Source organism: Malania oleifera, chromosome 9, assembly GCF_029873635.1.
Source record: "Malania oleifera isolate guangnan ecotype guangnan chromosome 9, ASM2987363v1, whole genome shotgun sequence".
Taxonomy (NCBI): domain Eukaryota; kingdom Viridiplantae; phylum Streptophyta; class Magnoliopsida; order Santalales; family Ximeniaceae; genus Malania; species Malania oleifera.
In genome coordinates this window covers 3,455,743-3,479,031 of record NC_080425.1, presented here as the reverse complement: position 1 = coordinate 3,479,031, position 23,289 = coordinate 3,455,743, and the positions used below count along the sequence as shown (strand labels likewise).

Sequence of the window (23,289 nt, the reverse complement as noted above, 5' to 3'; positions counted from 1 at the left end):
ATCAGAGGTTTTTTTTTTTTTTTTTTAAGAAAGCATAATAAACGGGTGGCTGGTCTATGAGGATTGATAATTCTGGCTGTGGTTTCTCGTCTATGCATTGGAGCATAGTGTTGGTGCTTTGCATGCTAAAAGTTTTTCATGTGAGAAGGACCTTTTTATGGATTTAATGATAGAGGACCATTTTGAATGGGATTTTTTACCTATCATCTTTCTCTCTAAAAGGGCAACCAGGTGAAGAAAGCTCCCGCATATGTGGGGTCCATGGAAGGGGCAGACTACGTTGGGTCAATAGTACACAGCTTTATTTAATGATTTTTAAAAAAAAAAAAATTATTGTGGTTGCTGCATCCTCAAAATAGGCACTAGTGATATTGGGTAATTGCTAATTATTATAAGTTTTGATGTCCTCGTTTGGTATAAATTTCTTTGTGGGACTTTCTGACAATAAGCTATTAATTATTGAATTTTCTTATCAGGCATTTATCAACACAGAGTTGTACGCACGTGTATCTATTGCTGTGCTTTTTTACAAGCTGGCTGACTTGGCTGATATGGTGGGATCAACGAATGAAAATGATGATTGCCATGCTGCTCGTGAATCTGGAAAGTTGTTTTTGTTGGACCTTCTTGATGCTGTGGTACGGACATGTGATTTTTTGTGACTTAATTGTTAATAAAACGTTAGGCTCTATAATAATTGGAAAAAATGAAAATAAAATACTCAAAGAATATATTAAATTAGAGTTTTGCATCATATGTTCTATGAATGGTATTTCTGTTTCTTTTTTATGACTCGTAGTTAATATTATGCTTAGACAATTTGTCATAGGTGCTGTGTTTTTAGTTTCTAATACATTAGAAGCTAATTTTTAGTTTCAGATATTTAGATTTATTCAGTTGCTTCTGTTTATTTTCCACTTTGACGTTTAAAGAACTTAGGTCTTATAGGGTTATTTATGTAAATCATTTTGTATTTTTTGGTTTTTTGACATAAGTTTGATCACTATATGCAAGTGACTATGATATCATGTCATAGTCTAGTATGGATTGTTGACAATCATTGTGGACACATGATGTTGTAGGCTTAGAACCATTTTTAGTTCGGGAATATCATATGCAATGTCCAGTGAATTATATCCTCTTTTTTTCTCCTCTATCTAAAATTTCTTGGTCGTTATAGCTGTGGTTGAGTGGCAATTTTAAACATGTTGTATACCATATTTTAGTATTAGTGGTTAACGTAACTCCCTGATTTTTGGTACATGTTTTTGGTAATGTGCTTTGTCTTCCTTAGGTGACATTGATGCAAACAGCGTAGTATGAGTGCTGCGACAATAACATGTATGATAGATCTCATAAGTCATCATGGAATTCTATGAAGCCTAGGAAATTTTTATTATTGTTATTGTTAGATTACCACTTCACCTAAAAGCTTAAGCTGTTTGGTTGTGGGCCAACAAAATATGTCAAGCTTTAACACTCCTCTGCACAGTGCAGCTCGATTGCACACAAAGAGATAAACAAATGATTAGTGTCACCTTATTGTAGGGAATAAGATAACTTTTAACCACTGCACAATAAATGCGAGCAATAAGACTAGAACTCTGGACCTTTTGACCAAGGTCTTAAATTTTAATTTTGATTTTGACTAAAACTTTGAAGCTCCAAAAGTACCAAAATTTATAGAAATTTCAATTTGATGCCAATTTCAATTTCAATTTGAAAGAACGATGGAATTAGTTGTGAAGCATGGAATTCTTTTATGAAACTTTAGAAATGGTTAATAGACGTAATAATATAAGTTTTAGGACTTGCATATATTTTAAGTTAATACATCTATGTTGTGTCTGAATATTTTAAATCAATACATCTATGTTGTGTCTGAGGCGCAATAGTTGTAATATAGTATGTGTATTAAGCATATTCATATAATAATGAGTATTAATATATTTGTAATATAAAATCACTATTAAACATATTCGATTAATATAGATGAAATTCTTAAATCAATTAAATATTGTTCATTATACAAATAAAGATCGTGTGGACATGAATGGTTAAATGCGATAATGTGGACATGAATGGTTAAATGCACGGTCTTCAATTTCCATGAAATTATCAAAATTTCCATCGAAATTTCCGCTTTTCGTCACCCTCAAAATCAAAATGGTAGTCGATTTCCATCTTGCATAATTTCTATCGAAATTTCGATGAATCATCTGAAATTATTTAAATCTCGAAATTTTAGCGAAACTTGTCAAAAATTTAACCATAGAATAGTATTTCCTTAGAATTCAAATGCGAGATTTAAACACAAAGTGAAATATCTTTCTTAATTTATCTTATTTCTTTTTTATTGGAACAAAATATTATAAGTTATTACAAGGGATTTTCAAATTACATGGAAAGTTAAACTTTCAACAACATTTTATTAAACCGTTCATATCTAAATAATTTTTATTTGTATAATCAATCATATTTAATTAATTTTTGAATTTCTATTATATCAACCTAATTTGTTTAATATACAACAACAACAACGACAAAACCAAGTCTTTGTCGCCCTAGGTGGGGTTGGCTATATGAATCATTTTCCGCCAATTTAGGCGATCATGGTCCATTTCTTTTGATAGATTCAAGGATATTAAATCCTTACTCACTATCTCTTCTCAAGTTATTTTTGGTCTACCCCTACCCCTTCTACTACCCCCCACAGTAACTAAGTCACTCTTCCTCACAGGTGCACTATGTGGCCTACGTTACAAGTGTCCATACCATCTGAGTCGTCCTTCCCTTATCTTATCTTCTATAGGAGTTACACCTAACTTACCACGAATATGTTCATTCCTTAATTTATCTTTCAATGTTATACCACTCATCCATCTAAACATTCTCACCTCGGCAACTTTTACTTTTTGGATATTATGTTTCTTCGTTGCCCAACATTTCGATCCATATAACATAGCTAGTCTTATAGCTTTCCTATTAAACTTTCCTTTCAATTTTAAGGGTATTCTACGATCACAGAGCACACTTGAAGCACTTCTCCATTTTACCCAACTTTAACTCTATGCATTACATCATCTTCGATTTCTCCTTCAGCTTGCATAATAGATCCAAGGTATCTAAATCTACAAGTGCTATTTATTTCTTCATGATCAAGTTTAATTTTGTCTCCAATATTCCGCCTATAATTACTAAAATTACATTTCATATATTCTGTCTTATTTCTACTTATCCTAAAGCCTCTAGATCCCAAAGCTTCTCTCCATAATTCTAACTCAGCCTCTACTCCGTCCCTAGTTTCGTCAATTAATATAATATCATCTGCAAGCAACATACACCACATAGATGTATTTAATTTGTCATATGGTAATCTTAAAGTATACCTTATTTTGTCTATTAACCATTTCTAAAGTTTCATAAAAAAATTCCATGCATTGCTACTAATTTCCATCGTTTTTTTCAAATTGAACCAAAATTGACATTGAAATCGAAATTTCCATTGAATTTTCCGTACTTTTGGAGCTTCGAAATTTTAGCCGAAATCAAAATTTAAGACCTTTGTTAAATGGAATGTTGTTATAAATTTAATTTTTCATATAGTTTCAAACATGGTCTTAAATTTCCACGAAATTATTGAAATTTCCACGACATTATTGAAATTTCCGTCGAAATTTCCAGTTCCCGTCACCCTCGAAATCGAAACGGCAGTCGATTTCCGTCTTGCATAATTTATGTCGAAATCTTAATGAATCATCTGAGATTGATCGAAATCTCAAAATTTTAGCGAAACTAGTCGAAATTTGAACTATGCAATGAAATTTCGACAATTTCGTGGAAATATATAGAATAAATATTATTTAAATGATTTATGAATTTCATTTTGAAAACTAAGGTGTAGTCCCAAGAAGGGCGAGTGAATTGGGTTTTTAAAATTTTCTTTTAATTCTTTTCAAGAATCCTTAATCTCTTTTAATTCTTTTAATGAATTCTTGACTTCTTGTTGATTTATCCAATACGTAACAAATACTTAAGTCTTTATACAATTTTGAAAAACAATATTCAATCCATAACCAACCCTTCGTTCTTTATTCAATTTCCAACTAGTCACAACTTGAGTATCAATTTCCAACTAGTCACAACACAACTCAAGTAAATAAAAACTTAAACGTTCAACCAATCATTCAACAATCAAAGTGTTCAATCCACAAATACCTAATCAAGATGGCCTTTTGGCAATTTTCATCTTTTCAAGAATTCAAGATATTTTCTTGTTTGCAGCTTTGTAAATATATGTAAACCCTGTGGTAATGAAATTGATTCTTCAAAGCAAACAACAACTCAAATTCCCAATAACTTAGAATTTAAATAAACCCTTAGTTAATTTGTCTTTGGGTGTTAACCAATCAACGTATTCCCTTTGAGGTTTCCGCAAAGTATTGATCAATCAACATACTCCTTTTCAGTTTCCGCAATCCCAAATCAAAATTAAACTTTGGTTTATTTAATTTCCAATTCACGTAATTTTTATGATCCTTTTAAAACATCCACGCAGTTTATATATGCTGAAAATAAAGAGAGTAAGTAAAAGAGAGTGAGAGCGGGTTTTTTATGAGGTTCGGCTTATCCCCAACCTATGTCCTTGCCTTTGGCAAACCACCAAAGGATTCCACTAAATCAGTTTCTTTCCAGGTGGAACAACACCGTTACACACTCTTTCAATAGGTTAGAGCACCGTCTCTCCAAGTGATACCCCACACTCGGTCACTCCTTCAATAGGCTAGAGCTGCACCTCTCCAAGCGATACCCCATGCTTGGGCAATGATTCAAACACCTTGAATCGTCCAAGAACTACAAGAAATATGAAGTAAACGCTGCGTACAAGAACACTCTCAAGCAAAGCAGATTAGTATAATATTCAGCACTATGAACTTCAAGAATTTAAATATCAAGATGAAATAGAATTGATGCTCAAGATAAGAGATCACCAAGGGTTCTTTAGTGATTGAGAAAACTCAGTATTAGAATCGTAGGCTTGTGAATCAGCATCAATTCAAATGAATTCTCTCAGATGGAGTGTGAGCAAGAAAGAGCTTTGTGAGAGATTGAGAGTTGAATGCTTGAATGCTGTGTGATTGCTTGGTGATTTGATTTCTTGGGTTTAAAGGAGTATTTATAGACTTTTTAGGATGAGTTTCCTTGTTTCCCAAGTTACTTGGAGTGTCTACCAAGTTTTTATAACGTTCATATTTGAAAAACTAATTTTTAGAAATTTCCCGTTAAAGTTCAAAATTTAAAAATTTTGTAGAGTCAGTCGGTTGGATAAGCGACTGGGTAGGTATTTTTACAGGGTCAGTCAGCTGGATAGGGGGTTGAGACCCTTTTGTCCGCCAGAAATAAATTCCAGGAAATTTGTCAATCGGCTGACTGATCTCAGTTCAAATGGTCAGTCCGCTGACTGATCTAAGTTCAAATGGTCAGTCGGCTGGGCAGTTATTCAACAGGTATGTTTAGTTAGTCGGCTGGGAAAATTCAGTGTATTCTAGTTAGTTGGCTGACCAGTCAATTTTTTCAAAATTTCTATTTTTTTAAGCTTTTAAACCTTTTGTTATTTGAAAGACTTAAATGTGACTTTTCAAAAACATTTTCCAAGGTTTTAAAAAACTGGTCTCTAAGTCTTTGTTGCATTCTAATGAGCTTCAAAAATATTTTAACAGATATTTAAAAGATGAAGCACTTACATAAAGACTTCTTAGGACATTTGACATTCTAAGTGCTTGAGTCTTAATGTTTGTTTTCTTTGAGCTCTCTTGCTTTGCTTCAACCTTCGATATACTTTAAGCTCTTTAACATCCATGCTTAAACTTTGTTTGGTCATCCTTGTATGCATATACTTGAGCTTCAAAAACTTGAATCCTGAAATATTATCACTCAACCAAATATGTTAAGTTCCTCTTGTTTGTTAGCATTAAAACAGGATGTTAAGTCTTGTAAGGCCAACACATTTGTATTAACTGATTCACTAAATATGTTTAATGGACATTATCTTACAAATATGTTTGATGCACATATTATATTACCACTTCTCCAGCTCATCCACAACATGGATGTGTTTACTTGTAATATATTAGTCCTAAAACTTACATTATTCTGTTTGTTAATCATTTCTAAAGCTTTATAAATGAATTCCATGCTTTACTACTTATTTCCTTTATTTTTTCAAATTGAAATCGAAATTGATATCGGAATCGAAATTTCCATACTTTTGGTGCTTCGAAATTTGAGTCGAAATCGAAATTTAAGACCTTGGTTTCAAAAGCCCTTTTAATAATCTTTTGTTTCAACAATAAAGAAAAAAAGATAAATTGTGAGAGGATTTTCACAGTGTCTAAATCTCACATTTGAATTCAAATGAAATTTCACTATATACTTAAAATTTTGTCAAGTTCACTAAAATTCAAGATTTCGGTAAATTTCGGATGATTCATTGAAATTTGGACAGAAATTATGCAAGGCAGAAATTAACTGCCATTTTGATTTCGAGGATGATGGAAAGCGGAAATTTTGACAGGATTTTGGATATTTTCGTGGAAATTTCAGACCATGGTTCTGACAACCATAGCTATGATACCATGTTAGATTACCACTTTACCTAAAAGCTTAAGTTTTTATGCTTTGGGGCAAACTATGTATATCAAGATCTAAAGATTATTTAGTTTTTCTTTTCACCCAATTTAATTATTTTAGTTTTATTCTTAGCTGAGTGATGCTGTAGCACAGCTACGGTTTCTGTGCAAAGCTAGTTAGTAAATCATATCATGTAATGAAGTTTTATTGGTTTTTGGGAAATGAATTTTAGTGTTGAAAAATTGAAACCCCAAAATCTGAATCCTCTATACTCTTATGTCAAGCACTAACCCCTTTCATTATGCAATGCTCCACCAGCAGTTGTTTGTGTTAGTAGAGCACCAATTTGGTCCATGCTACCACCTACCTGCACACTAGTTTTGTCGTTTTAAAGCTGAATTGTCAATATTCAGTGGTGAAGAGGAACCTAATTCTTTGCAAGATTGATTTGTACATGGATAAAGTGTTTTCCTATAAAGAGGTGCCAAGCAAGACTGCAAGAAGAGGTTTGAGTATGCTATTTCTTGTCTTCATGAATATTCAAGCCAATTGTGGTGTTTTGGTGATCAGTGCAATATATCTGTATGAGCCAATATTTGGGTACCTCCAAATATTGGAAAGATATGGATACCTTCTTGAATGACAGATTTATCCTTCAACAACTAGGAGATGAAAAATTGAATATCAAACACTGTTGCGTATCCTAGAATGGTGAGGACGTAGGACTTGAAAAATCCATGAGCTGTATTCTACATGTTTGACTCTGACTTATAAAATTTATGAGAATTTATGTGACGTCTCATGAGTTAAAAATTGATCTCTAGACCTTAGATTTTCAGTTCGTCAAACTCACGATGGTTAGGGGCAGGAGAAAAACAGGATTTTCCTATGCAATCATGGAAAAGTAACTCCATACCATTTATCTTTTGCTCAGTTTGAGGTAAGTCAAACTCCTTGTTTCTATTTCTAAATTTGAAAATAAGAAAGAGAAGTCAGATAATTTATGCACAAAAGAAGTTCACTCTGCTGCGTGTTGTCCTCATCAGAGACCTTACGATTAATATGGAGAATCCTATACCCTATGGAGGATGATAGGGATGAGCTGTGGTTGGACCCCTAAATAAGCAGTGCATGGATTGTGTGGAGGAAGGTGGAGTTGAAGAAATTTTTTTGTAAATGTCCATGTCTTCAATGCTCCAATGTGATCATTGGCCACAGGTGTCACCTGTTTTTTTCAGTGTTATGGGGTTAGTAATCATGGAGATGTTAGTCATGCTGTTCACGTTAATGTGGTTTCTGGATCTTCCCTGAATTTGTTTTTCTTATTGGTTTGTGTTTCTCTGGTGGTTCTCCCAGCCACTTACGAGTTCTTAAAGACTGTTTGAGCCATGTTAAGGAAATTATTCTTACACTTGGTTGAGTTTCATTTATTTTGCATAGGATGGAATTCCTTATCATGTGATATGCAATCAAGTTGGGACTTTCTTTTTTATTTTTTTTTTCTTTGGGAGGATTTTTGGGCTCTATGATGGAAAAGCATTGACTGTATGCATGATCTGATCTGTCTCTAGTGTCTCTCCCATCCAATGTTTTGGATGTTCAACCCCAATGATTGTGTGACGTGCCATGTTTCTCGTATATGTTCAATTTCAATTCATACCCAAGTTTCAGGTGAAGATTTAGATGGATCGCCTACCATGACATATTTTAAGGCAGGTTTTTTTGAAGCAGTGGCAATTGACTTGCATAAAAAAGTATATAAGCTCTCAATGAGTCATCCAGGAATTTAAAGAAGCGTAGAAGATTTTGATCATTTATAACTTAATTCAATTTTAAAGTGATTTGCTTGGTCTCCAAGGCCAGTAGCCTATGAATTGTATTATGTAATGAATGTTTCTGATTGGTCACATGTGCCCTACATTAGATTTTCTTAGGATTATTGTACTACCAACATATGGTATAACAAAGGAGGCTAAAATTTTTGAGCCTGTGTAGCGGAGATAATTCGCAGATCTTCCAGGATTTCCTACATTATAGAATGAAAATAGAGGGATGCCATGTTAGTTATGGATGATTAAGTGACCATATTGTTGCAGCCTTGTATAGTTTGGACAACACATTGCAGATGATAATGATTATTTGGTTTTGTTATGGAATTTCCAATTTCTTTTATTGGTTGAGTATTTTTACAGTAACCCTTTTATACTGTGCTTTCTCGGAGACTAATATTTGCTCTTCTGCATATACCAAATTATAGTTCTAGAGGATGATATAATCTCTATGTGATTTGTTAAGTTTTGAGTTTCTATTTCTTTTATTTTAACAAAATTTGAAAACCAGTTGACATATGTTGTTAAAGTATTTTGTAAACTAGAAGACCTAATCAAAATGGTAGGTCTCTTCCATTGTTTATAATATATTCCAAGTACGTAACAATGACCATAAGACCCTCACTGACACCCTAACAGATGCCTACTAGCACAACAATAACACAGCAATAATGCTAACTAGTAACAATCCCCCTCAATCTGGAACTCAGCTTGAGTGGTTGCTGCAAAGAGACCTCCTCTTGAAGATCCCTATTAGGAAGGCACTCTTAACATCTAACGGATTGTCTGAAACCACTTTTGAAGAAGTGTTTTTTAGTAAAAGAGTGTTGAATTTAATAAGTGCCGATAATAAGTGTTGAACTGGAAAAGTGCTGAAAGTCATAAGTGGTGTTTGGTCGTGCTTAAAATAAGCATTATTTGGAGACTCACTTTTATTATATGGTGGTATATGAATTTATATTATTATATATCATCAATAGTTTAATTAATATATATGAATAAAATAATATATGATTTTTAAATATACTTTAAATTATAAATATTAATATTTTTAATTAATAATTATTTTAATTAAAATTTAAATATTTTCTATTAAGTGAAATATTAGAAGATTATTATTTTTAATTGACAATAATTTTGTTATTATTGTATATTCATAACATATAACTATCATACTCATTTATGTCGAAAAATAACATTATTTAATTAAATTAAAAATTTTAATTTATTTAGTGTTAGTTTAAATTAATAGATGTTTCTTCTTCACTCCAAAATTGAATTATATTTCATTAATAACCAATATGCCATGATACATAATAAAAGAATATATGATTATTTTTAATATATTTTAAAAAAAAATATTAATATTTTCTAATTGAAAATTTAATTGACAGTTATGTTAATTGTTTTTAATTAAAATTTAAATATTTTCTATTTAGGAAAATAATATAATATTACTATATTTTAATTAACAATATTGTTGTTATTAATGTATATTGATCTTACTATATTTTTATTAACAATATTATTTTTATTAATGTATATTTCATTAAAAATAGTGTTAATAATTAAACTTATAATTTTTACTTATTTAATGTTAATTTAAATTAATAGGCGGTTTGTTTATTCATTCCTTAATTGAATTGTGTTTAGTATGTTATAATATAGAGAAAAATAATATATAGTTATTTTATATGTTATTTTGTAATATATTTTAAATTAAAATAGTGGTATTTTCTATTTAAAATTTTAATTAATGATAATGTTAATTGTTATTTTTAAAATTTTAAATCAACATTTAAATAATTTTATTAATTAAAAAAATGTATTATTGTTTTGTTTTAATTAACAATAATCTTGTTCTTAATGTATGTATATAAAATATGATTATCATATTAATTTATCTTAAAATAATATTAAATTTATTAAATAAATATTTTAAATTTATTTAATATTAATTTAAATTAATAAATGGTTCTTTTTCTTCATTTTAGAATTGGATTATGTTTCATTAATATTTATAGCTCTTAATAAAATAATATATGACTATTTTCTACTATATTTTTGAAAATTATAAATTACCTCTAAAATTTATTATATTTACAAAACTAATCTGCTTTGAACAGTGTCACTTTTAAGTTTCCAGAAAGCTATATTTCATTATTTCTCAAAATTCACTTCAAATATTCTCTAAAAAGTTATTTTGGAAAAGCACTTTTTGCAATACATACTTGTTACACTTACAGTGCAAACCAAACGCCAAGTGTCAAAATAATCGAAACAATACACTTGAGTATATCTTTTAACAACTAACCATTGCTTCAAACAAGTCACTAAACCCTAAGGATTAACTTTCTCAATATACACCAAGCGACAACCAACCAGACTTATGAAAAGGAGAAAGTGGTACTAGGTCCCAAGAGTTATAATCTTAGAACATGCAGTTCTGCAACCATTGTTGTCTTGCAACTAGGATGGGATAAGGCTTTAGAAACAGAGCTCTAAGAAAAGGAAGATAGAGTATTAACAGAACAGTGATATGGTGTCAACAAAATTATAGAGAACGAAATCAAAGATTCAAAGATGAGTACCTTTTTGGACAGCAATGGGAAGATCAATATCTTGGGAAATGGGATCACCAAACATGGAACGTAGAGGAGTAGTAGTAGACGTTGGAGGAGGTTCTCACCCCTTGAGCCACTGTCGTGTATACACATGCAAATTAGGATGATCAAGGTGAAGAGAAGGACTTAAATTAGAAGGTGGTTGTGAAAAGATAATATTCTAGAGTTTAGAAGGCTAGGCAGAGAAAGGGACTCATTTTGGTCAGAAGAGCTCTAAGGATTAGAATAGCATGGCGTAGTCTCAATGAAGGTAACATCGTGGAAATGAAAAAATGATGCAAGGTTGGATTATAAGATTGATATCCCTTTTGAGTACATAAGTGCCTAAAAAAAATGCAACCTAATTTTTCCAACTTGTTCTTCAACCAAAAACGTTCACATATATTGTGAGTCATGACCCTATACTCTGACTTAGCACTTGACCTAGCCACCACAGTTTGTGTTTTACTCTTTGAGGAAACCAAATTGCCACCAACAAAGATATAGTACTTTGTTGTGGATCTTTTGTTGGAAAGTAACCCAGCTCATTCTGCATTTGTATATCCTTGTATTTAAGTGTGGCCCTAATCCTCATATAAGAGACCTCTCCGATGTGCACCTTCGACGTATCATAAGATGTGAATTACTACGTCCTAATGACTTATTCTAAGAGAATCAAGAACTAACTTAGAACACTTGTTGTGAACGATATATTCGGTTGAATGTGTGTGTGTGATATTCAACATTTCAACAAGTCTTTGGAATTGTCTTGGGTTTGGCAACAAATTAGTCATATCTAGCACTAACTTAACGTTAAGATCCATGGGTGTATCAACAAATTTGGATCCCAACAACCCACTATTTGGTTTGAAAGTTAGTCTGTAGAAAATGCTTTAGGCCTTGAAAATGTTGATCATTATCATGAGTAATCACTATCATTCTCATACACAATAAGAAAAACCCAATTGGATGGAGTACGTTGATAGAACATGAAGTGAAATATGGTCAAAGGCCAAACTTAAGTACTATAACTCTGAATCGACCAAAGCATGCTCTGGGAGACCGTTTTATGCCATATAATGATTTCTTGAGCCAAGACACTAAGCCTGCACTTGAGCATAAAATCCAAGTGGTTGCTTCATATAGACTTCCTCTTGAAGATCACCATCTAGGAAGGCATTCTTCACATTTGGCTAAGGAGATAACAAATTTACTAAGGCAAGTTTCACAACTAGGGAGAATGTGTCTGAATGATCCAAAGCCATACGCTTGAGTATATCCCTTGGCAAAACAGATGTGACTTAAAGTGTGCCAAATAACCATTAGGTTTGACTTTCACAATATATACCCAACGACAACCAACCACAAATTTATCAGGAGGAAGAGATACCGATTCCCAAGTATCAGTTTCCTATAATGCACTCATCTCTTCAACCATTGCACTCCTCCATCCATAGTGAGCTAAGGCTTTAGAAATAGGTTTAGGAAGAGTAATAGGAGATAGAGTAATAACAAAACAATATTAAGAGGGTGGCAAGAAGTCATAGCAAAGTTAGAGATAGGATGTTTTGTACATTGACCTTTGCCTTTCTAGACAACAATGGGTGAATCAACATCATGGGAAATGGGATCATGAGGCAAGTAAACCAAAAGCTTAGCAGTAGTATCTGGAGGGGACTTGCTTTCCTTGAGTCACCGTTGCTAATATACTTGCAAATTAGGATAATTTAGGTAATGAGAAGGACTCAAACTACATGGAGACACATGTGCATGATTGGGTAGAGATGATAAATTAATATCTATTAGGCAAAGGAAGAGATTCATTAAGATCATAAGCACTTAGGGATTGACAATAATATGGTGTAGACTCAGAAAAAGTATCGGTAGAGATAAAAAAATGATGTAGAGTAGGATTGGGACAATGATATCTATTTTAAGTACACAATTAGCCTAGAAAGACACATTTTATAGCATGATGATTCAACTTATCTACCTCAGGGGTTACCTAATGAACAAAGGACATACACCCAAATAACTAGGTAAAGAGAATAGTGGTGTTCTGGAAGAGAATAGAGTGGGGAATGTTACCACCAAGAACACTAGGGCCCCAAACTTTGGAATGGACTAACCATAGTTTTAAAAATCGATGCGTAACAATTGTTATGGACATTATGTAAAAGTATCGGTGGCTTCTGAGACTGTTATGAGGCTATATCTTGGAGGTACTTCAATTCAAAATTGAAAAGGCCGTTACGGGCCATTACAATGCCAGTGTAGCTGTGAATGACTAAGATAGGTTTTCGAGTCCTTTTTCTTGCATTTTCCCCCTCTCTTTTCCCTTTATTGAAGCCTAGAAACTCAATTTTAAGGTGGTTTATCTAGTTGTCATTTTTTTATTTAAAAAAATTCATTTTTTGCGTTTATTTTCCTTGACATCTAACAGTCATTTATTTATAATTTCCATTCAAATAAAGACCGATTTTTCTCATTAAATTTTATATGTTCGTATTCTATGTTCTTTGAATTTTTTTTCTATTTTTCTTACACCTTGTTTTGAGAACAAAATATGTTCTATTGGATGTATTTTTGTTCTTGTTTAACATATGAACATTTTATTTTTAATATAAAATATTAGGACTAAAAGAGTGGAAAATATGGAATTCTGTACAACATTTTTATTTATATTTGTGACTACTTAGTTCGAATTTCACTTAAAATGAAGAAAGTAGTGAAAAGTAGCAAATGCAGATGTTTTCTATGCAAATAATGAATTCACAAATATGGTTGCCATTGCCTATTATAAAACCCGTGTGATTGCTGTCACTGTTGCATGGACGCCATTTCCATTATGTGGACTACTACTGTCATTTAAAACCATGCGACTAACATGAAAGGGCTTGCTGCCTATTTATTGACTTAGGAAGCAAACATGATGATGCTTTCCCAACTGGTAAGATTCATACTTGTGACTAGACATAGGACTCAAAGTAGGAACTGGCTGTTCTAAATTTTTCAATGTAGGTGACTTAGGCGACAATGGATTTGGAGTGGTGTGGCAGCAGCAGTGCAGGGGGTAGAAGGCAATGAAAACCATAACCATAAAATCAATATTCGCGGGGGTTGAAACACTAGATGCTAGGGCTGGGGAATTTGTGCTGGAGGAAGCATAAACATCGGCAAAGGATGGCAACTCTATACTACTAACAATCTGGGACTGAACTGCCTCAAACTGAGGTTTCAAATCCGCTAAAACCTGAAGAACTGTCATCTGCTCCCTTTACATTGGCATCTCTTGAACATCAGTTGTTATTAACCAAGGTCTTAAATTTTGATTTCGACTCAAATTTCGAAGCTCCAAAAGTACAGAAATTTGCACGAAAATTTTGACGAAAATTTCGATTTCGATGTCGATTATAATTTCGATTTGAAAAAATAATGAAAATTTGTAATAAAGCATGGAATTCTCTCTGAAACTTTAGAAATGGTTACCAAACATAATAATATAAGTTTTAGGACTAATATATTGCAAATTAAATACATCTATGTTTTGTATGAGGTGGAAAAGTTGTAAAATAGTATGTGTATCAAACATATTTGTAAGATAATGTACATTAAATATATTTAGTTAATACAAATGAAATTCATAAATCATTTAAATATTATTTATTATACAAATAATGATAATTTAGACATGAATGGTTAAATAAAATGTTACTGTAAGTTTATTTTTTCATATAATTTCAAAAGCACTTGTAATAGCCTTTTGTTTCGATAAAATAAATAAAATAAATTAAAATAGAAATTTCACTTCACTCCTAAACTTCTCATTTGAATTTTGACGACACTAAAATTTTGAGATTTCGATAAATTTCAGATGATTAGTTGAGATTTCGACGGAAGTTATGCAAGATGGAAATTGACTGCCATTTCGATTTCGAGGGTGATGGAAATCAGAAATTTCGACAATTTCGTGGAAATTTAAGACCATTATTGGTGCACAATGTTATGTTAAGTTCCTCTTGGATGCACTTCATTTCTACAAAGTATTGTGTGACACTCCTATCTCCTTTTTGTAATGGAAAGCACTCCTTGGTATATATATATATGCATAATGTTGTTGAGTACAGGAGCTTGGCATAAACTTAAATCTCCTTGCATACTGCAACATGCATGCAAGCATGCAGCTGTGGTTCCATCAAGTTCACAAGAGGGAGACAATCAATGCATCATATTGAATCCACACTTCTTTCCTTTTATCATCAGAGACCCTTGATTGGAACAAATGTTCATATTTACTTTAGCCTGTCAAATATACCTCAAACAACCTTTGACCATTGAACATAATTCTTTCCAAATTTCCAGTTCTTGTCTGTGGCAATGATAGAGAAAACATCCATTTGGGATTCTTGGACTCCATCCCAACAGTTACAAACCAGACCAACGAAAAACAAGGTGAACGATTGAAACAACTGTAACATCCACAAGCAAGGTGAAATACTGAAAACAACCATCACTGCTTTACTGACATTACTCTGCCACAGCCCTAAAGAACCAACAGACAAACAATAACATCACCACTGCCTTAAGAGACTCATCGGTGACCTTAATAGTACAAACAATAACTAACGAGTTGCCATGAGTGAATGATTGGAAAATGTTGGATCTTTGGATAAAACAACTTGATATTATGGTCTATGAAAGGATTTAAGTTATTCTGGAGGAGATTCCTGAAAAACAAGCTGGGGAGAAGTCTCATGCATTGGTGTATGGGGTTGGAGCTGGCAGCAGTTGGCTGGCACATGGGAGTGCATGGAGAGTCCTCTAGCAATGATCAATGATGTTTCACAAACCCATAGATTGGAGGGGTTTGGGAGTGTATTTTGTTGGTTTTGCAAAATATGGAAGGCTTTTGGAGATTCTGAAAAGGGCAGCAACATCTAAGAGGTTTCTATCAACTGCTGTGTTTCTCGCTTTCTCGGGGACCCTTGGGCTTGTTTTTGAGCTCTAGAGGTGCGGTTGATCACCTATAATGGCAGATTTGCATAGGATGATCGGGTTTAGGGTTTGGTTTGGCAGTAGGGTTTTGGTTGGACTTGCAGCACTTGCTTTCATGCCATGTTGAAGTATTGGGTAAAATGGAAGACCTAATCACAACAATAGGTCTCTCCCTCTATTTATAATATATGTCAAGTCCTTGCCAATGACCATAATACCCTTATTAACATAACACTAGCACAAATGAATAATGTTAAATGCCCCAGATAACCATTAACAATACCCTACTCACACTTTACCATGCGTGGCAGCAATGCCAAATAGCTATTAACAGTTATGTTCAAGTTCACTCATTTAAAATATTGTGGGGAATTTTTATGTAGTTATGTGCATGCTTTCTCATTCGGATAAACATGAATGCATATTTTCTCTAAATGGTTAGTTTGAACAGCTTTGATCATAGGCACATATTTTTTGGTTTGGAAATTCTCTTTAGTGATTAATCAATGAGTTTCTTGGACAATTTCTTTTTTCAGCTATCAGCAGCCAACTGAGCTATTGATTGTTTTACATCTTAATGTAGGTAAATGAAAAAGATCTTTCAAAGGAGCTGTATAAAAAGTACAGTGCAGTAAGTTATATTTTGATGAATAAGGATTTGACATTTGTTTATTGTGGAATGATTCACAAAGCTTGGGGAATTATTTTGGTTATTGTATTTCTTTGCATTGTCAGATCCATAGGCGTAAAGTTCGTGCTTGGCAAATGATATGTATTTTATCACGTTTCGTTGATGAAGATATAGTTCAACAAGTTGCACGCAACTTGCACATATGCCTCTATGTAAGCAGGACTCACATTGAATTTTCCTTTATAGTACATTAAGAATATCTTAGAAACATTTGGCCCTGGCTTTGGAAGATATTTTCAACTGAGTTAAAATTCTTATTTATTTTGCATTGCTTCTAGGTTGAGTTGGGGTAATGGAGATCTAAGGTCAAAATTTTACCAACCAAATTTTTTTTCCCAACAAGTTTATTTCTAGGTTTTCATTGATTAACATATCAATTTTTTAATTTATTTTTCCTTGCTTCTAGGTTGGGTTGAAGTAATTTTCCTTGCATTATTTCTAGGTTTTCATTGGTTAATATAGCTTTTTTTTTTTCTTTAGAAATCTCCTACCATTCCTCCTTAAGAATGTCTATGTTTGTTGCTTAGTGATTTGGGATTCATGATTGTTTAATTTCATTAAAAAATGTGTAATTCAGTTTTAAAACTGTCCGTACAATAAAATTATTCTTGCCAATGATTTGTTATCAATTAATTTGTTGCAATCATCACGCCTTTGTTGAATATGATTGTTTTGATTTGGATTTGTTTCAAAAATATGATAGCATTGTCATGTGGTGAGGTTCAAATTTTTTATTTTTGAACATGCATGCATACATATGTGTGTGTATCTATATATATATGTTATAAATTCCAATTCAGACAGAAATTCTGAGGGTACAAAAATTGGCATTTTGATATGGGTGCCAAATTCGATTTCAATTCCTATTTTTAAAAAATAACAGAAATTACTGGTGAAGCATAGAATTCTTTTGTGAAACTTCTGATATTCTTAATAAACATAATAATGCAAGATTTAGAAGTAAAATGTTTTAAATACGTTAATGGCACTGTTTAGTTAATATAATGAAATTCGTAGATTAGTTAAACATTATTTATTATACAAGTATGGACAATTTAGATATAAATGATCAATTAAAATGTGAAAGCTGATATCTAACTTTAATTTTACATACAATTTTTCAAAATGTGACAGCTATGATTCATATCCTTCTTGTAAGAGTCCTAGTTTCAACAAAAAAGGAGATTAATTGAGAGAGAAATTTCACTTTGGGTTTCGATTATCAAATTTTAGTTTTGAGGAAAGTTTATTTTATTCTTAAATTTTGACAAATTTTACTGAAACTTCAAGATTTTGATAAACTGCAGATGATTTGTGGAAATTTAAGTAGAAAATTTTAGGATGGAACTTTACTGCCATTTTAAAGTTAGTTTTCTAGTTTTCTTTTTCTTTTTCTTTTTTTTTTTCCCCCTGCTCAGTCAGACGCTATCTTTAAAATGTTTCTGTGTAAGGCATCAATTATTTAGAATCAGCATTGGTTGTTAGCTATAAAAGCCAATTAGTTGGCTAAGGCATTTTGCATTCTTCTATATTTTTAGTTAATTAATAATGGGTGGCCAACTGTTCATGTCCATTTATAATTTGTTGTGTGATAGAATCTAAGTTGTGAGAATAAGTTCTAAGGACGTTACAAACATGCTATTTATACTTCTTAGCGTTGATCTCTTAAATGCTCTTAGGGAGTGTTTGGAAAAATTAAGCATTAAATGCTGAATGCTGAATTAAACTTTGAATATTTTGAACTGATTCAGAACTTGATTGAACCCCTTAACACTGAAAAGTATAACTTGTTTGGTGAAACCTAAAAAAGAAAGGGCAGCCTAGTGCACAAACCTCCTGCATATGTGTGGTCCGGAGAAGGGGTGGGTCATAATGGGTCTATAGTACGCAGCCTTACCTAAGTTACCTCACATTTTTGCAAAAGAATGTTTCCACGCCTCGAACCTGTGACCTCCAGGTCACACAGCGACAACTTTACCTAAATTTCTAAAATACATGAAAATTTCATCTCCTCGAAAATTTCAAAATTATCAAATCAATTTGAAAAATTTGTCTCTTGTACTTGCAGCATATCTTTGCCTCAATTCAAACTTATCAAATAAAAAAATCCATTCTTGTTTTTGCACCAAATATGGTACATCAATTCAGATTTATAAAATCCGAAAAAAATGGTTTCTTAGATTTGTACCAAATTTGGTGCATCAACCATCTCCCCAAGTATCATCATATCAAATTAATAAAAAAAAAAAAAAAAATTCATTTCTTGTGATGGGTGGTGCAAAGATGAGTGATGGTGGAGCTGGATCAAGATGATGGCCATCATGTATCCATTTCCTACTCCAGATAGAGGAGAAATTGAAGACCTCGCACTCCATGACCTCCCTCGTCGACGACATCTTCCAGTTCTTCTCCTCTTGACACAGCTGCAGCCCAGACGGAGAAAATGGGTTGCAGGCTGGTGGGCAACTTTTGAAATCAGATCTTTGTTGCTCCAGATCTGGTGATGGTTATGGGAGGCTGGTGTGGAGAGATGGGTGGCCACTGCGGTGGTCATCATGGGAGGTGGTGTGTGAAGGCAGCGATGGCCAATGGTGGTGTCATGGTGGTGGTGAGAGTATGGGTATGGTAGAGAGAGAGGTGAACAAAGCTGTTGGATGAGGCAATCGTGATAGTACTAGGAATGCCTTCGAATGTCTTTTCAGCAATCAAATGAGTGCTCGCTGAACCAGTGGTAATAAGTGGACATTTAGATGTTCAACCAAATATAATTGGTTATTTAACAAAACCTATTCAGTTAACCAGTTCTGTTTAAAGCCTATTCAGTGCAAACAAACACCCAATTAGTAATAGTATTGTGAATTGGCATCGAAAATCCAAAAATACCAGTTTATGTTATGCTACAGAGATGATTAATCTCGAGTTACCAAAACAAACACAAGGGTGCTTGTCAGAGAACATGTATATTAGGCTTGACCATGTTAAGAATATCTAAAATGGACCTTTACTAGTCAATGGATGGTCTCGATCGCAGTTATGTGAATTGTCCCTAGACCTTATGCATTGTAGTTGTCTTGTAGCTGAGCTTCAAATTTTTGATCATGCAATGTGTTTATTTTCTCACCAAAGAATTAAACATGTATGGCATATAGTGGTTTAACTCAAAGAGAATGTTAGTAATTATGTTGCAACTCACAGAATCATTGGCCAAGGTGAAATGAGGATTAGAAAAAAGTGTCTAATATCATTAACAAGTATAACTATGTGTAATATGAAAGGAAATGATTCTAGAAATGTCTCTTGCGCTCTCAAAAGTGTCTTTGTCATTCTCGCTTTCACTGTCTTGCATGCTTCTCCCTCTTCTTTTTTCTACAGATGTGATCGAAAGAGGGTACTTAGGAGAATCTCCTCAAATTGGTGCAGATTGAAAGCAAGACTTTTGATCTAGGCCCATAAAAGGTTCAGGAAGGAGGTTTTGTTCATTTGGAGGAGAGTTCTTGATTCAGGAATTGGTTAAGGATTGCTCTTTTTTCAGCTGCAAGATGGGTGTGCAATTTGTCTCGAGAGTTTCACTCTCCACAAACCATTTGGCAGAATGCATTTTTGGGTGGTGAATAGGTCAAATCGTGAAGGCTAGTTTTTGGAATTGGGAGTGCGATCAAACAATAACAAGTACTCTATCTTGCTCGTGGGGGCTTGAAAGGGTAAAGTTGGAATCATTTTGTTGCAGCTTTGGAATCAGTGGAAGGTACGACCAGTTGGAAGGATGCGCTGGTGGGAGATTCGTAAAGATCAAGTGGGGTGGGTGGTGTTGCAGCACCTGTGGAGGTATGGTTCAATCTCTGTTGGATGTGGCGGCAGGCACTGTACTGGAAGACTTCGTTGCAGCTAAGGTTTGTCACAAGAGTAATGGAGTGGGCTTGGAGTTGGATGGGGTGCGTGTTATCTACATATTTTTGCACTTGGGTGTGATGTTTGGTGCTACTGGGCTAGATCTAATTAAATTTCCTGGGTAACCCATGGATTTAACTAAATTATTGTCTCCAATATATGCCGATACTTGGGTTCTAGTCTTGTTGCCTGCATTTTTTGTTCGTTTTTCAAGAATTATGTTATTCCATGTAACCGGTGTTGTTTGTCATTTGTTTATCTCTCCATGGGCAGTCAGGCAGTGCGTGCAGGGGAGTGTTATGGGTTGATGTACATTGCTGGCCCCAATCTAACATCTTCAGCTTTTAGGCAAAGTGATTGTTTGACACTCTTGGTGGAATTCATGCTCTGAATTATTTCAGTGGGCAGGCTATGGATTAAAGTAAATTTCCTAGCAAAGAGGCCCAAAGCCCATTTAATAATTTCGGGCCGATGGGTTCAGTTATTGATGAAAATAGGTGTAGCAATAGAAAAATACTTCACAAATAAAGACAGAGATTTTGGAACAGTATTTTAACAACTTTGTTTGACTCAAATAAATCCTCAAAATAATAAAAAGGTTAGTGCCATGAATTTCAGTCCAGCAGATAGGGCAATTTTCTAGGCGCAATAACAACTTAATCCTCAGATCAGCCTCCAATACTAGATGATACTTTGCAGAGACTTAAGAAAACAATCGAGGAATATCAAGCCCATGGTCAAAACAATGTATGTTTTAAGTTATAGGTGCAAGCATGAAGCACCTTAATTCCACGCTAAATCTGAACAATTACTTGTTGTGGTGCTGTTTCAGAACAGTATCAAACAGTAAAAGTGGCTTTTTGCCAGCATCTCTTGCGTTTTGCAATGATGGAGTGGCTGGTAGGCACCACAGAGTTGAATCCTGGAAACCAAAGCTTCCATATCTTCACGAACATAGCTGCTCTGGAGCTGAGCTTTGCAGAGAAATCTTCTCAAGGAAAAATGCCAAAAAACCTCTGGATAGGTATCTGAAGGCTTTTATTTATATATTTATACCAACCCAAAGGCTTCCAAGAGAAGCCAACTCCCATTTTGCACATAACGCCGTATAAAAACCAACCCCCTCTAAAAACCAGTTAACCAGTTATCTTTTAAACCCTACCAAAAAATAATTCTCATCACAGAAGTACACCCCTGTGGATGGAACAATTTTGGGGTTTATTTTAGTCAAATTAGCAAGGCTTAAGAGCAGTACATTGCTGCCCAAAATTTTTTGGATGGGATGGGATTGTCGTTGGTTGATCCTGGAGGAAATGAAGTTCAGTTGGATGGAGCTAAAAGAAAAGTGAGGAAAGGTTAGTGGGAATTAGCAGAGGCCTAAGAGCTTTATCAATTATGAAGGGAAAGGTGTAAAGAGGGGTTTTCTTATTTAGGGTTTGTTGGTTTTTATTTTTTTATTTTATTTTTATTTTTTTATTTATTTTTATTTTTTGTTTTCCTGCCATGTGTATCTCTTGTCCTCTCCTAGATAATAATTCTCACTTCTCTTTCTTAATATATTTCTTTTTCTATAAAAGAAAACTATGGGACATATGAATGTACTAGAGGTTTGGCAATAATTCCATGCTATACTCGTTTAATTGAGGAACATTAATTGATAAGGAAATATTCTATTCCATGGTAACTTCAGTTGTGTAGATTAGCCTAATATTATTTGCCTTGGTGTCCTCACTCATAGATAATCGAAATCTTGATATCATTAGGGTAATTTTTAGGCTCTGTAATTCAACTTAATTATAAGGTATTCTAATGGAATCATTTTTTGAGATTAATGTGATTGTACTCATTAAAAATGAAGAAAGGGCCATGCATAAAGGTGAGAGGTTAAATGTATAAAGTAGAGTAGAATTGGATAAAAAGAAACATAATTAGGATTAGGCTTTATTGGGTCCAAGAGCCTCTCTCTCTTTAATATTTTGAGATGAGCATGCTTGATGGAGTATTTTAATTCGAGTTTACCTTGTGTGGATGCATGCAAGGTTTTAAATTCAGTTTTGACTAAAATTTTGAAGCTTCAAACATACTGAAATTTCAATGAAAGTTTTCATTTCAGTGTCAATTTTCAATGAGGTAAACTAAGAAATTTCACATTGTGTAAATCTCACATTTGAATCCAAGGAAATTTGATTCTATAGTTAAATTTCAACAAGTTTCTCTTAAATTACGAGATTTTGATACATTTCAGATGATTCATTGAAATTTTGACAGAAATTAAGTGCGATTTCAATTTCGTGAGTGATGGAAAACAGAAACCTCGACAGAAGTTTTGACAAGTTCATGGAAATGTAGGATCATGGATACGTACGGATGCTGTTCATTTATGCAGCTATCAAAAAAGAATATCCCCAGATCATATGTGTCTTTGAGTGCATTTTTTTGTTTGCTTATTTTTGCCAATGAGTCTGTGCATGCATGGTTGCCTTAGAGTAGTTTCATGTTCTTTATTGTAATAATAGCCTGCTGAAATTGCTCCCCGATGTGAGGAGAAGACTTCCATCATGAAAATGCTGAATTTATCCTTTATTCCTTCATTAGTTCTTTTATTGGTTTGAGGATATGATTTAGTTCGCAATTAATAATTACTGAATATTGA

The 23,289-nt window shown here is 33.3% G+C and overlaps 1 protein-coding gene across 4 annotated transcripts in view; it reads left to right on the top strand.

Annotated features, from left to right (window-relative positions):
* The window catches only part of LOC131164899 (uncharacterized), a 163,993-nt gene that overhangs the window by 81,545 nt on the left and 59,159 nt on the right, over nt 1-23,289 (top strand). For all 4 annotated transcript variants that reach the window (XM_058122437.1, XM_058122436.1, XM_058122438.1 and 1 more), the window contains 3 exons: nt 477-638; nt 16,641-16,688; nt 16,793-16,900. In XM_058122437.1, coding sequence (XP_057978420.1) covers nt 477-638; nt 16,641-16,688; nt 16,793-16,900 — 318 coding nt within the window. The remainder of the gene's footprint in view (nt 1-476; nt 639-16,640; nt 16,689-16,792; nt 16,901-23,289) is intronic.